General features: G+C 40.2%; 1 protein-coding gene across 2 annotated transcripts in view; it reads right to left on the reverse strand.

The window, feature by feature from the left end:
• Window positions 1-1,357: 1,357 nt before the first annotated feature.
• The window catches only part of utrn (utrophin), a 173,805-nt gene continuing 161,221 nt past the window's right edge, over window positions 1,358-13,941 (reverse strand). For both annotated transcript variants that reach the window (XM_054618782.1, XM_054618781.1), the window contains 6 exons: window positions 12,709-12,870; window positions 9,896-10,133; window positions 6,363-6,438; window positions 5,948-6,031; window positions 3,872-3,897; window positions 1,358-2,730 (listed from right to left, as the gene is read on the reverse strand). In XM_054618782.1, coding sequence (XP_054474757.1) covers window positions 2,722-2,730; window positions 3,872-3,897; window positions 5,948-6,031; window positions 6,363-6,438; window positions 9,896-10,133; window positions 12,709-12,870 — 595 coding nt within the window. In that variant the 3' untranslated portion in view covers window positions 1,358-2,721. The remainder of the gene's footprint in view (window positions 2,731-3,871; window positions 3,898-5,947; window positions 6,032-6,362; window positions 6,439-9,895; window positions 10,134-12,708; window positions 12,871-13,941) is intronic.

Raw genomic sequence — 13,941 nt, forward strand, 5'->3', positions numbered from 1 at the left:
TGTTTCTGTTGAACTGCAGAATACTTATCTTTGCTCAGTCCAGCAAGCAGACTGCACCTCACCGGAGCCTGACAGTCTAATGCCCTAATTCCCAGAGAGCTTTGTCTTAGCAGGATTAAAATTCTTTGGAAAGATGGCTGATGAATCATGCAACCTTGTGTGGACTAAGTTTAATATGAGCACATTATATTGTTACAGTAATTAAACCAAATCCTTCTTCACATACGGCCTAATTGTCACATTAATATTAATAACAATACCAGTGCACTTCTTCTTATAATGGGATCCAGTGAGCAATAAGTACCACCTCTCTCTTGTGTATGCTAGTTTGTTTCTTAAACTTCTTTGCCTTTACAAACAAGCGTTGCATTACAGAAGTGGGAGTGGCAGACTAATTAAAGCCCAGGGGAGGATATGAGTCCGATCAATTAGGGTGCACTTCCACTTTGCTTTATTAAAGTGTGGAACGGCTGGACCATAGATGATAGGGATTGCTATTAAGACAAAACTTGGCATGAAAAAGTTACTATTTTCATTTGTGATGCATTTGCACAGTTGCCACAACAAAAACAATATGGAAACAATAAAATGATTGATATGTTAGTAATTTTCTTCAGTACTGTAGCGGAGAGAACATGGTTATACAACTAGGACTTGCCTTTGGAGTTAAAAGAAGGAAACAACCCATTTGTGGTGTAATAAATGCAGCCAGAGGTCAGACAATTTCCTGCCTAGACATATTGAAGTCGGACAGGTTGCTAAAATGAGCTGATGTTACAACTAAAAATGACTTGTCTAGTCAGATTTGATTTATTACCAGCGACAAGTGACAGCATGGAATAGTTTGACCAAGCTAAATGTCTTAAATCGAACATTGCACAACCTTTAAGGATAATCAATGCACGCAGCCAAAAGAGAGTAAAGCTGCTCAATAGAAGAAAATAAATTGAAAGGAGTAAAGGCTAATTACCTTTCATCATTCATTTGGAGTTCTCAGAAACGGCTCAGCATGTTCACTGCAAACGTGTAATAATGATACAACCTCTCACTGCATGATCAATTCCTTTGATAAATAGTAATGCTACAGTCCCGGCTGGATGACACTGAAGAGTTGGCAGTAATGAGGCCTGAATTCCTCAAAGGCAGGTGTGGGTGTACAAGATGATTTTAAATGCAAGGCAGGTGCTGCATATGAAAACACTTCAAGTAGTGGAAATTAATTTCTGATCAGTGTTTATGAAATTCTGTTCAGTGATTCATCTATATTAACTTTACATATTTACAGCCTCAATCTACCATTACAGGCCTGGCAATTAGATTATGTAAAGTAAGTCAGATGGGAGACGCACTTGTTATAAAAATTTTATTTAGAATAAAACGTAGCCATATTACACGTAGTGTGGTCAATCTATTTTACATACCTCAGGAGAAGCAACACAGTTCTGGCATGGTACTGTCCATCATGATTGGAATCATTAAAATCATCACCAACATCATCATTAGTCTACAGTCAGAGGAGGTTATAGTAGTGTTGTTCAGTCTCACAAGTTTTACAGGATAGCATATAGATCAACAACAGAGGGAGGGACCAGTGCTAGTAGGCCAGTGGAGAAACCAACATCAGATAAAGTAATACTTGTCATAACGCGCCGCTAGCTTCACCCGGCCACAGACCCATCGTGGTACAGTAATAGATTTTCTTTATTTTTTACTTGGCATCTCCTCGTTGCAGTGTACACCGATACAGTAAGCTAAAGCTTAGAAAGCTAAACCAGGTTGTTCTTGTTCTGTAAATGATCACAACTGTTTAAACAAGTTTACAAACCACAAAAAAACAAAACTGTGTCTATGAGTCTGAGGTAGCAAGGCAATCATGGCTTTCCTCTGATTTCTGAACATATATCTTTTAAAAAATAACTATTCTACATGATGACGGCGGGCCTCTTACTAACCCAAATTCTGAACAACTTTAGATTTAAATCTTTATTCTCCGAAACCTCACTCTTTATACACAAACCCACTTTCATTTATCGACTCTTATCTCTGTCTTCCACACGTGGAATGACAAACTGTATAGGCACAGAAGGGGTAAAGTTTACATTAACAAATCGCAGACGACACAAAGTCTGGCGCCATATCAATGCTTTAAAGGGGAACTTGACATCGAGCATGCTACAAGATAGATTTTCAAAACAAAACAGAGGCTGGAAAAGTCATTTTTCGGCCACTAGATGGTATTACTCAGGAACTGTGCGTGCTCCCAAACATGGAAACCTGTGGCTACTTCCATTGACAGATAATTAGTGGGGACTGGAGGGTACGAAGCAGTGGAATGACAACATATGCAACAGTATGATTCCCAGTGAGGGCAGAACTTAAGAACGAAATACAAATCTCAAACCACCCTCTGGCAAAAAAAACAAAAAAGCATATTTTTTTTCTATACAAAGCCCCGTGTCCATATACTCATCTGCATATCTAAACAAACCACTGACAAATGGTGAACCAAGTTCAGGTACAATCTACAGTTCATAAAATGTACAGTTTGCATAGTACAAGACAAGGTGGTAAAAGTAGTTAAGTTGTCTGGTCCTGTGCGTCTTTGGGATCGGGGGGGATTGTTTGTTTGGGAATGGTCCTGTCTTCCTCCAACACTTAGTGGGCATACACACTCACATTTGTGCACACACAAACACGCGGCATCCTCTGTGGTGACTGTCCTCACATAACCTGCGAAACAGAGAACACAAACATGAAATCATCATTTCGGATCGGACAACAAAAGGGATGGCCTTTTAAAACATAACAGTGCCATACGTGTGTGCCTGTAGGGATTGTTAGTACTCCTGTCTTTTTTATTCATAGCCGGAGTCAAGCAGGTAAACCCGCTTCATTTCTCCTCATCAAGACATCTTTGTTCGGTCATCAGATGTCCGAACAAAGTTATCGGGTTTGAAAGCTGGTAAATGGACTGCAGTCCCTCAAGCCAGTTACAGTCCATTAGGAGCTCGGTGAGGAGGAAAGGGAGGGGGTGGGCGTGGATGATGCGGGTTAGATTTTACAAAACATAGCTGTCTTCTCAGAAGTGGAATTAGGCACTCAAACCTATTCACCCATGCCTTTGTGTGAAAACAAATACAAAGTGTATTGCACAATGTTTGCCAAGGACAATGAAAAAAAGTGAAAGGATGATTCAAATAAATGCCAGTAAAAGGAGACTGAGGAGATGTAAGAAGTTTGGTTCACTTCATGTCCTGAGTGTACGGAGTACAAAGTGCGTATTGCGGGTTTTATAAGAGTCATGTTGAACTTGACTTCACTTCAATTTAGAGGTGTACAATGATGATAGCCCTAAATTGAAGAGTAATGGTCATCAAAGAGGAGGTGGAAATAAAAGGGAAAGTATGTGGAAGCACTTAACTGGTCTGTAAAGGTCTTACCAGAGTGTGAAGAAACAAGCAGAGCAGTTTAAAAATACTGCGAGGGAAAGTAGAGAATGGTAGGAGTGGAGAAGCATCAGAGCGGGGTAAAAATGGCAGCGGGAAAGAGGTCAGTGGCAACGGCTTTCACGACGCCTTTGTCCCAAAATGCACCTTGGTCTCCGACTGGGGGAATGAGAGGAGCAGCTAATGGCACTCCAGAGAGATCCATTAGTTGTCCCTTTCTCGCACACCACCAAATGTGGAGGGCTGAGGCAGGTGAAGGCTACATGGAGGGGACTGCTTTTGTGACAGCAGCTGTAATTACCTTTAAAATGTAGCCTTGCTCAAAGTTCTCTCCCCTGTGCCGATTACTCAGACCCATGAAAACACACACAGTAAAGCAGATTTATACAGATTTATAGAACTATTTTGGAGGAATCTTGTCTTACCTGTGGTCTTGAGGAGAGGCTCGAAGCTGTGGAAGACAAAGAAAAGTAGTTTAACTCTCAAATTCTCCAGTTCATCTCTGTTTAAATCATCAGGCTGCCACATATTCATGCACACACTCAGCTCTGTGCTGCCTCGGAGCTGTGCAGTAACCAAATGCTTATAATGCAGGAGCGTCTCCTCTGCCAGATTAGAATGGATTTTTAACTAAAGCCCTCATAGGAGTTTTGATTCTAAAATTCGAATGCAATTTAAAGTCAGTGAGCTCTGACTCACTATTCAAACTTTTGTTCGTTTATTTCTCTATTTGATGAACATTCCCAGAGGTATATATTCCTTCAAAATCTGCTATAAAGAGTAATGAGTGTTGAAGGTTTTTTTCCTGATCATATCGAATACTAAATTTAACTGATAACCAATGAAAACCTTGTGGCTGTATTTGAAATCTGTGTTTTATAAGATGCACTTATTCAGAATCAAAACCACAGAGGACAAAGTCAGAATGCAGAGGAACCAGCATGCACTGCACAAACCTTGATAATAATTATAAAAGAAGCACACTCTATATTCAACTCTTCAATGAAATACAGGACTAGACCTTTTGTATTCATGACTACAGATAAGAGCCCAGCTGCTTCAGCTTTTATCATTTACAAACAAAAAACACACACAAATACGTACATACATCCACCGTAGTCCATTGACAGTACGAGGTAAGAAAAAAAAAAGACAGATGCAGCGCAGCAATATGTGAGGTGGTGAATGGGCACAGAGGAGACCGAAGGATCAACAAAAGCAGTGAGAGGAAATAAAATGAGACAATTAGAAGGAGGACGATGAGTGAAAATGAAATTGTAGATTATTATGATTGCCTCAGGACAGTACCACCGTTTCTCTTCGGCCTCAATTTCCTGTTTCTATTTCATTTATCTTTGCTGCAACAACTGGATTTGGCTCGGTGAACCTCGTAGAAGATGTCACAGATGTAAGAAGTACTGACATGGATAAACCAAATAAAATACTGTATGAATTGTGAACTTGGGATTTAGATTTTCAAGTCATACATCTATACATTTATTAGATGAATGTAATATCAAATATAACTTCTAATATTCTGATTTAATGTTGATTTAATAATAGCAATTAATGTTACACACGATTAGAGAAGATATAAGCTTCAAACTGAAACTTCTTTAGACTTAATGTTTAGTCCATTAAATCAGTATATAGACAGATGAGCAGGAAGGGATGGTCAATAGACGACAGACAATAATATATCCATTAGGATATGAGACTAGATATCAATAAAGATTGTGGATATGATAATATGGCATAAGTGTTGTCTTATACTGGTTTACTGGCTAGATAACATTGAAGTGATGTAATTTTCTGAACTTACAAGATTGCTCTAGCTGTATTATTTTCCTTTACCCTCTTAGTCATTATATCCACATTGTTGATGATCGAATCTCATAAATATTTTTTTAAGCAGCAAAAGTCAACTCTACAATATCATTGCAATATCAATATTGCGGTATTTGGTCAATAATATCTTGATATTTTATTTTCTCCATATTGCCCAGCCCTTAAATTAAAGTTAGCAACTATTTTGATAACTGATTAAAAATCTCAGTTTTCTTTCAAGCAAAAATGCCAAACATTCTCTACTTCCAGCTTTTCAATTATGAGAATTTGCTGCTTTATTTTGTCACAGTTAACTGAATATCTTTGGGTTTTTGTATGTTGGTAGGGAAAAACAAGTGATTTGATGGTGTCATGTTGGATTTTAGGTAATTGTGGATGGCAAAATTTTTGAGTTTTCTACTATATTTGACTTTTCATAGACAAATTTAGAGAGGAAAAACTGTATTGCTGTATATGGAGGGTAAAAACCTGCCTCATTCAGACATCTGGTTCGCTACACATTATTTTTCCCTGCAAGGTAGAAAGTATGAACAGTTAAACGGAGTGACATGCACTCCTTTTCTGCTGACCAACGTGCTTGTGGCAAACCACAAATCTGCCTACAGAGGCTGAGAAGACACGGTTGGAGAGAGGAGGAGGAGGAGGAAACTTACGACTGCATGCAGGGAAGGAGTTGTTAATCTGCTCCATTACGTCTGCCAGGTCAGAGCTGCTGTGGTGGGAATCCAGCAACTCATCTGAACACACACACACACACACACACACACACACACACACACACACACACACACACACACACACACACACACACACACACACACACACACACACACACACACACACACACACACACACACACACACACAGGGTTTAGTTACCACAGACACTCCTCATTATGGTCCCCTACCACATTGAGAAACAAGTTTCCATTTGCAGAGAAAAAGCATAAGCGCAATATTCAGTGTACCTGCTAAAAGCTCCTCCTACATCCATATCTATATATATTAAGATCAATGGGAGTGTGTTTATGTCTGAGTATACAAGTGTTTTTGAGTTTGAGTGTCTCACCTGAGTTTTCAGTAAGTGGCCCTCCATCTTGCACAGTTGGAGAGGACACTCCATTTACCCTTGAGTCCATCTCCGGCTGAGTGAGAGTGAGTGAGTGAGAGAGAGAGAGAGAGAGAGAGAGAGAGAGAGAGAGAGAGAGAGAGAGAGAGAGAGAGAGACAGAGGGGAGACAGCAGAAAAAGGAAAACTCCATTATTATAACGTAATTATTCCGCTTGACAACTTTAAAATTAGCTGTGCTTCACAGCGCCAGGCGGAGACAAGGGAATACCAGAGGGCGGCACAATGAGGATGTTGTTGTGTGCACAAAAACATGTCACATAAACTTGTCTCCGCAATTGTTCCGACTAGTTCAGTATGCTACGCTATCATCACATCATGGGACCCCAAAGGACATTTGAATAGCGTTCTAGCTATTTGTCGCAAACAGAATTATTTTATTAAATGCAACAATAGGGATTCCTGGACCGCTTAAATTAACGCTTTAAACAGCCACGAGATCTAAAAGAAATCCTTCTGTCCATATTCAAACATGCTGTGTCCACGTCTACAGCAACAATATAAGTTTCCTCCCAGAGGGAGAAGAAATGTCTTGCACATCCACAGGCTTCCTGTCTAACACATTTGGATATCCATCTCACCAGCGGCTGATGTGACTGGCATTAATGCAGCCGCCACAGGTGCTGCAGTGGCAGAGGGTAATACAGGTGACCTAGAATAATCTAGCAATGTTTATATTCACTGGGTTTTGGTCAGGTCCTTGAATGTGACAGATTGCCTCACTGTTCCTTTGGTTTCTATTAATATTCACTGTTGTCTACTACGGAATACCTGTTCTGCCAAAAAGAGGCCCTGAGTACCGATGAAAAGAGCACTTCAGACAAAGGGCAGAACTTAGGCGTGTGCATGGAAATGCACTGATGATTTTCATTCTTTATGATTCAAATTAAGCTTCAAGTCATGGCTGATTATAAAAGTCTGATGAAAGCAATTTGTCAAACCAACAAAAATAGAACACAATGACAGCAAAAAAAAAAAGCCCAGTTACTCTGAAAAACACAACAAAACAGTATCTATCAATTAGAGATTAGGAATGTGTCGCTAAGGTACTGTGGACAGTTAATCAATTGGTGAGAAAACACTCGATTGCTCTGATGCACAGAAGAGGAAGCTTGATGTCTGGTGACATTTAAGGCAGACTCCCACATTCCCTTCAGCTTTTCAACTGCAAATCAATGTTGCCTCCCTTCTCCTCCCTCCTCCCTCCTCGTCTTCTCCTTCTCCTTCATCTCCTGGTGCCCCTGGCGCTAGTAAAGGCTAAAATGTTGGAAACGTCTCCAGAGCGCATCCACTGTCTTGAGGCTCGTCTGAGAATAGCTAAGGTCAGGGCTTTGGTCAGCCTTCAGGAGTGGGAATTTAGTGCGTGCCATCAAGTTGGCTGGGTTTATTATTCTGCCGCTTGGCAGTAGTGCTGGGGTTGATGGAAAGACATGTTGACATATCATCGGGACTACGGGGACTTAAATGTCAGAAGAACAGAAGGTCTTATTACGTGTTGGGGTGTTTTAGTGAATGCAGGTAGTTGAGTGTGCCATTAATGTTTGCATCTTTTCAATTGCAATCAGCATCGGAATCACTTCACTTTGTGAACACAATAAAGACAAAGGAGGTGATGACATAAGCACAGGAAAAAACTAAATGTAAGAATTGTACTTCAGTACAGTTTTAAAGTACTCACACTTAACTTAAACATTGCTACTCTGTTTATTTACAATTCACCCCACTAAATGCATTTGACAGTAAAAATACTAGTTACTTTCATATTAAAAATTTCAAACAACTACAACAATTGAACTTACTTAAGAGTTGAAGGTGCTAGACGAGTTTGGGAGCATTTCCATTGCCCCTCAACGGTTCTCAACATGGGGACGCCTGAGCTGGCGACTCTTAGCTAACGTTGCTAACATTGCAAACTATGGCCAAAGTGCTGACAGTGCTAACAGTGTTTACCTGAGGTGGAACTGGAGGGTTGGTGCTATACTATTTTGACAACGCTGTCAGTCAGGACCACATTATCAGCTTTAACCGACATATGAGAGCAGTGCAGAGCGAAGGCCGTGAGCTAACCAGTGGGGCACGCTCACATGCACATACATGCACTAAAAGCACGCATGTCGGAACCGGCTATGTCAACAAAGCAAGGAGAAGCTGGGCTAACAACACACACGGAGGGAGGGTGACTTCATTCTCTGCTCTGGTAAACATTACTACACTGTATTGTTCCAGTTGTATAATAAAACACAATGTCGTATATTGCTCCTTTAATTTCTCAGTAATAATAATCCAATGATACAATACATGATAATCTTACACTGACAGTGTTCATTATGCTGCTTAATGAGAATTTTTTGATTTCCAAGACTCAATACTCTACACTTTTAATGAAGGAGTGTTTCTACAACCCACATAAAGTTTAAAATGGAGGGAAATCTCCAATATCGTGAAGGATGGGTGTTATTTCATTTTGTTTCTTATGCGCTGTCTTGCTGGCTGGTCTGCCAAAGCACTTTGTAAACCTTGTTTTTAGAAAGGTGCTATATAAATAAAGTTATTATTATTATTATTATTATTATTATCAAATTGTTAATCTTCATCCATTAAAAATCTGCAGAGTCACGTCAGCTGCCTTCCTCAGGCCATATTTGTTGTGAGTTATTACTGTGCCTCCACAGCTCCTCAGCTACCACAGAGCCAATATTGCTCAATCTGATTTGTTTGTTTGGCTTGAGGATTGTGCATTTCTCACTTGGCACAAACAATCCAACCTCAGTGAGCAATTAGGCTGGGCATAAACAAATCTGGAAGTTATTGATATGACTATAGACAAATGCTGGACTCCTGTGTGGAATGGAAATGATGTGATGATGATCTAATCTGATGAACAGGTTTTGTTATTCACAGGCCCAAATACTATAACTAAAAAATGAATGGGTTAGCACGTTTACATAAACACATAGATATGTGGACATCTATGTGGGGGCCAATGCGTGTGAAGTACATATTTATGTTGATCTATTTGAATTTATTGAAGGCATTTTGTATCAGAGTTTCACTTTTTAGATTGTTTTTCTATTTCATGAGTGGCACTGGACGCTGTTTGGGAGTGAGTCTGTGAACTGTGATTACTGCTCCCCAACAATTGTTTTCATTTACTTTTAAAGAACATTACCAAAATTATAAAAAAATAAACAGTTTATAGCATTTATGTTGTTTTCTGTCTGCTAAGCAACAAAAGAACAACCATTCTTTCTGTAAATGGCCTCTTCACAGCTGCAGTTGGAATCCATTTCAAACAAGTCCACTTTGCAGTTGTCAGGAAAAAGTCCACAACGGCAAGAAATAGCCCCTATCCTGGGGACTCACTATCTTTGTAATGTATGAGTCTATGGCTATCTACCTCTGTTTTCTCTCAGCCATAACCTGTGGCTTCTTAGGAGAAAACCGCCCAACAGATGTGTGTAAGTGTTCTGTCACCTGGTGCAGTAGCTGTCGGAGGCGGTGGAGCTGAGACTCCAGCTGCTTGTTGTGTTCTTCCAGAATGTGCATGCGGGCCTCCAGCCGGCCTTTGTGTTGTCGTAGCAGCTTGGCCTCAGCTAGAAGATCAGCCTCGTCAGGATGGGTGAAAGAACCCTCCGAATCCCAGGGGCTTCCAGCAGGGGCCCCTCGCTGGCCATGCTGCTCCTTTAGCTGCTCATACTCTTTCTGCAGGCTCCTGGGAAAGAAGGGTTGGAAACACGACACAGATCTGTCATACACAAACGTCAAAGAAGCGTTCAGATAGTCTATTCACCGTAAGGAAAAGTAGCAATACAACAATGCAAAAATACAACAGTGCCTTACTAGTAAAATTTGAAGTCTCAAGTAAAAATGAGGAGATAGTATCAGCAAAATGTCCTTAAAATATCAGAGGAAGAAGTATTTTTTCTGCAGAAAATTTGCGCCTGTGAGAGTTATACTATTATTATGATACAATTATTACTACTGATGAATTAATGTGTATTAATGTGTCACATTTTACTACCATACCTGGTTAAATTTGGGTTGATTTTAAGTACTGCTGGATAGTTTACAACATGTTGTTTATGTTCACATGTTTTGTATGTAAAATCTGTATCTGCAAATTCACTATTAACTCAAGCTTTCAGATAAATGTAGTGCAGTAAAAAGTACAGTACTTATATAAATCTAACGTAACAAGGACCTCCATCATCACCTTCAAAAAGAAGAGAAAACATTTGGAAGAATGATATTTATAGCTCTTATGGTGACTGGCAGAGGCCCAAAACCTTACCTATTTATTGATTGATTCTTTTTTTGACAATATATAAAAAAATATATGACATATATAAATAAATCATATACACTTCGCCTTACCAGGATGCATCATATCTTTGTACAATATGTGTCAAAAGGATCAAATTCAATAAAGTCCAAGAGCTTTTTTTCCATTGTGGTCTTAAAAAAGCTAATTTCCGCTGTTTATTTCTCTGTTTGTCATCCATTTCAGGGTCAAGGTAGAGGTTACTGTCATTTTCCCCACATACAGTACAAAGGGAAAGGACATTACTTTCCTTCAGTGCCAAGTTGTGTCTGTATATGTATACATGTTTTAGCACTTTACTTGAGGAACATGAACATAGGTGTCAGTGTGTACATGTATGAGTCTACTCTACCGTATGTTCATGGTAACGCTCCTGTTACTCAACTGTATGTATGGTAACTGTGCATGTATTTGAATTTATGTACTATATGAAGTATACATTTTTAAAAAATCATATGCATGTGTGCATGGACAGTATGCTTGTATACACAGTATATGCAGTAACATATAAATGTGTATCTTCTATATTTGTTTTCATTATGCTTTTTAAGGGTCCAACTTATTATATTTTACATAATGGTTTAGTATTAAGACATGTGCTGTATTCCTGGGAGCCTTATATAAATAGATCAGAGGACTCAAGTTCCTGAGAGCGGGTCTTATATGTTATTATTACATATCTTTGCCATGATTTACATATATCAATGCTGTGCCTTTTTGTCATGCTGTAACTGACAGCTCCCCCCTTGTGTGCTACTTCCAACAATAAAAAATGAGCCCAACTAACAAAATAAAAATAAATATCATTATTATCACGGGCTGCACGGTGGTGTAGTGGTTAGCACTGTCGCCTCACAGCAAGAGGGGCCTGGGTTCAATTCCCGGGCTGGACAACCTTCTGTGTGGAGTTTGCATGTTCTCCCCGTGTCAGCGTGGGTTCTCTCCGGGTTCTCCGGCTTCCTCCCACAGTCCAAAGACATGCAGGTTAGGTTAATTGATGACTCTGAAATTGCCCGTAGGTGTGAATGTGAGCGTGAATGGTTGTTTGTCTCTATATGTCTGCCCTGTGACAGACTGGCGACCTGTCCAGGGTGTACCCTGCCTTCGCCCATTGACAGCTGGGATCGGCTCCAGCACCCCCGCGACCCTTAACTGGATAAGCAGGTTACGGAAGATGGATGGATGGATTATTATCACTGAAAGACTCTCGAGCAGAGCATTGGAAAGCTCCTTTCTGAACCACCACAGCGGGATGCCAAACAAAAATACATCATGTTTTCCTCTGCTTTCTCAGTAAAATACTATTACATAGACAAACACAAAGGACCAAATCTCTCGCTTGACTCCCTCCTCACACTCTCTCCCGCTCTCTCTCAGTGCAGAACCATAAGCTTCTGTGCTTTACCTAAGTTGGCATTCATGAGCCTGGCAGTAAAGCTCTCTCCCTCCTCCTCACTCTCCCGGAGTGCCTGTGTGTGTGTGTGTGTGTGTGTGTGTGTGTGTGTGTGTGTGTGTGTGTGTGTGTGTGTGTGTGTGTGTGTGTAATCAGTGTTAAATCACTCCAGTTGAGCCACTGGCTGTGCAGAAGTACCACCACAACAATAGATCGTAGAGTGACTCTGTCTCCAGGCCATCTCCATTTACTAATCAAAGCGGGGAGGGAGTTGGCGTGTGGGACCAACTGGGGGTACGGGAAGTGTCTGGATGTTTATGTATTGTGCACTTGAGTGTAATGATGAACACATGGACTCAAATGACACCAAGGAGCTGTGAGTAAACATGAGGGCAACAAAAAAAAAGACAAAAACTTTTGATATTAAAAACTTCAGATTGCTCTTAAAGAAAACTCAACAGTGACATGATTGCAAATTTTTAGAAGATTGTTCAAGTAAACTTGATATTTTCCCTATATTTTGGGTCTTAAACCACTACTTTTCTCAGTTAATTCTTGTTCCTATTGCCTTACCTCTGCTCCTCCTCGAGTCGTGCTATGATCCTCTCCAGCTCTCCTCGTTCCTCCCTCTCCACGGCCTGCAGGATCTGGGCAGGACTCTGGGGCTGACTGCAGGGGGAGCCCTCCCCTCCCAGCGTCTGACAGTACTGAAGGATCAGGGCATGCTCGTCGTCCCTGTGGAGGTGAGTTAACAGAGTTATGAGATGAGCGAGGAGCCGGGACATCTTGTCCCTGTTAGTCAGCTCAATTCACCTCCTGCTCACGGAGGTGCAACTGAACGATGTGCAACTGAAAAAAAATGTTTTGTACTTATGAATTATGATGAATTACTTATTGCAAATCATTATGTTTGGAAACTGCTATGAATGGATGCTTAGTAATGTACAGCACAGTAATGCTCTACAAACTGAATAACAGACAGAACATATGTAATGCCTTCACTTTATACCTGTTTTGGCTAATTAGGTGTCGTAAGGAGCTACGTATGATCTACGGTAAAAAAAACTACGGTAATCTATTCACTTAGCATTCTAATCTATCTTTTTAAGAAGATAAACTTCATTCTGATTATTTATATTACATAATTATATGGATTAAAAGTCTGTCTCTGTTTTGGTAGTTTTGCCTGTCTACTACTAAAAACAGTAAACTGAAATCTATAATGATTTAATGTATACTACAGATTTCAGCTGGGGAAAAATCAATCTGTAAAATGACCTTCAGGCTACATCATTCAATTATCTTTTTTTAAGAGAAAAAAGTAATCTCGCTGTAAATACAAACAGTAACAGCTTTGAAAGAACCTAATCTAAATAAAGATAGTGCTTGCTGCCATGATATGTACGATCTTCAGCTATTGTGGGTCTGCTACGCCGTAAACTCCACAATCCCCAGTGGAACACAGATGTGTCAGTCTCTACTATCTGATAACTGGAATAAGGGAGGGCTGTGTGGAGATGGAGGGAGCAGAGAAAAGAAGAAGCCTCGCAGACGGACGGAAAGATAGGAGGAATGGCTGCTTGTGTATCTGTATGTGTGTGTACCAGTCAATCTCATTATGTGCTATCTGGCTGATCTGAAACGGGCTGGCAGGTCTTGCCAAAGCCCAGCTGTCACCTTCATTCTGAAACACAACCTGAGCCTTGAAGACTAAAACCTGACCATCACAAAGGCACTATAAAAGATGGCAGACTATTATTTAATAATCCTTTCAATTGCTAGAGTGACATTTATTTCCAGAGCCTG

Source organism: Anoplopoma fimbria, chromosome 18, assembly GCF_027596085.1.
Source record: "Anoplopoma fimbria isolate UVic2021 breed Golden Eagle Sablefish chromosome 18, Afim_UVic_2022, whole genome shotgun sequence".
In the NCBI taxonomy this organism is placed as follows: domain Eukaryota; kingdom Metazoa; phylum Chordata; class Actinopteri; order Perciformes; family Anoplopomatidae; genus Anoplopoma; species Anoplopoma fimbria.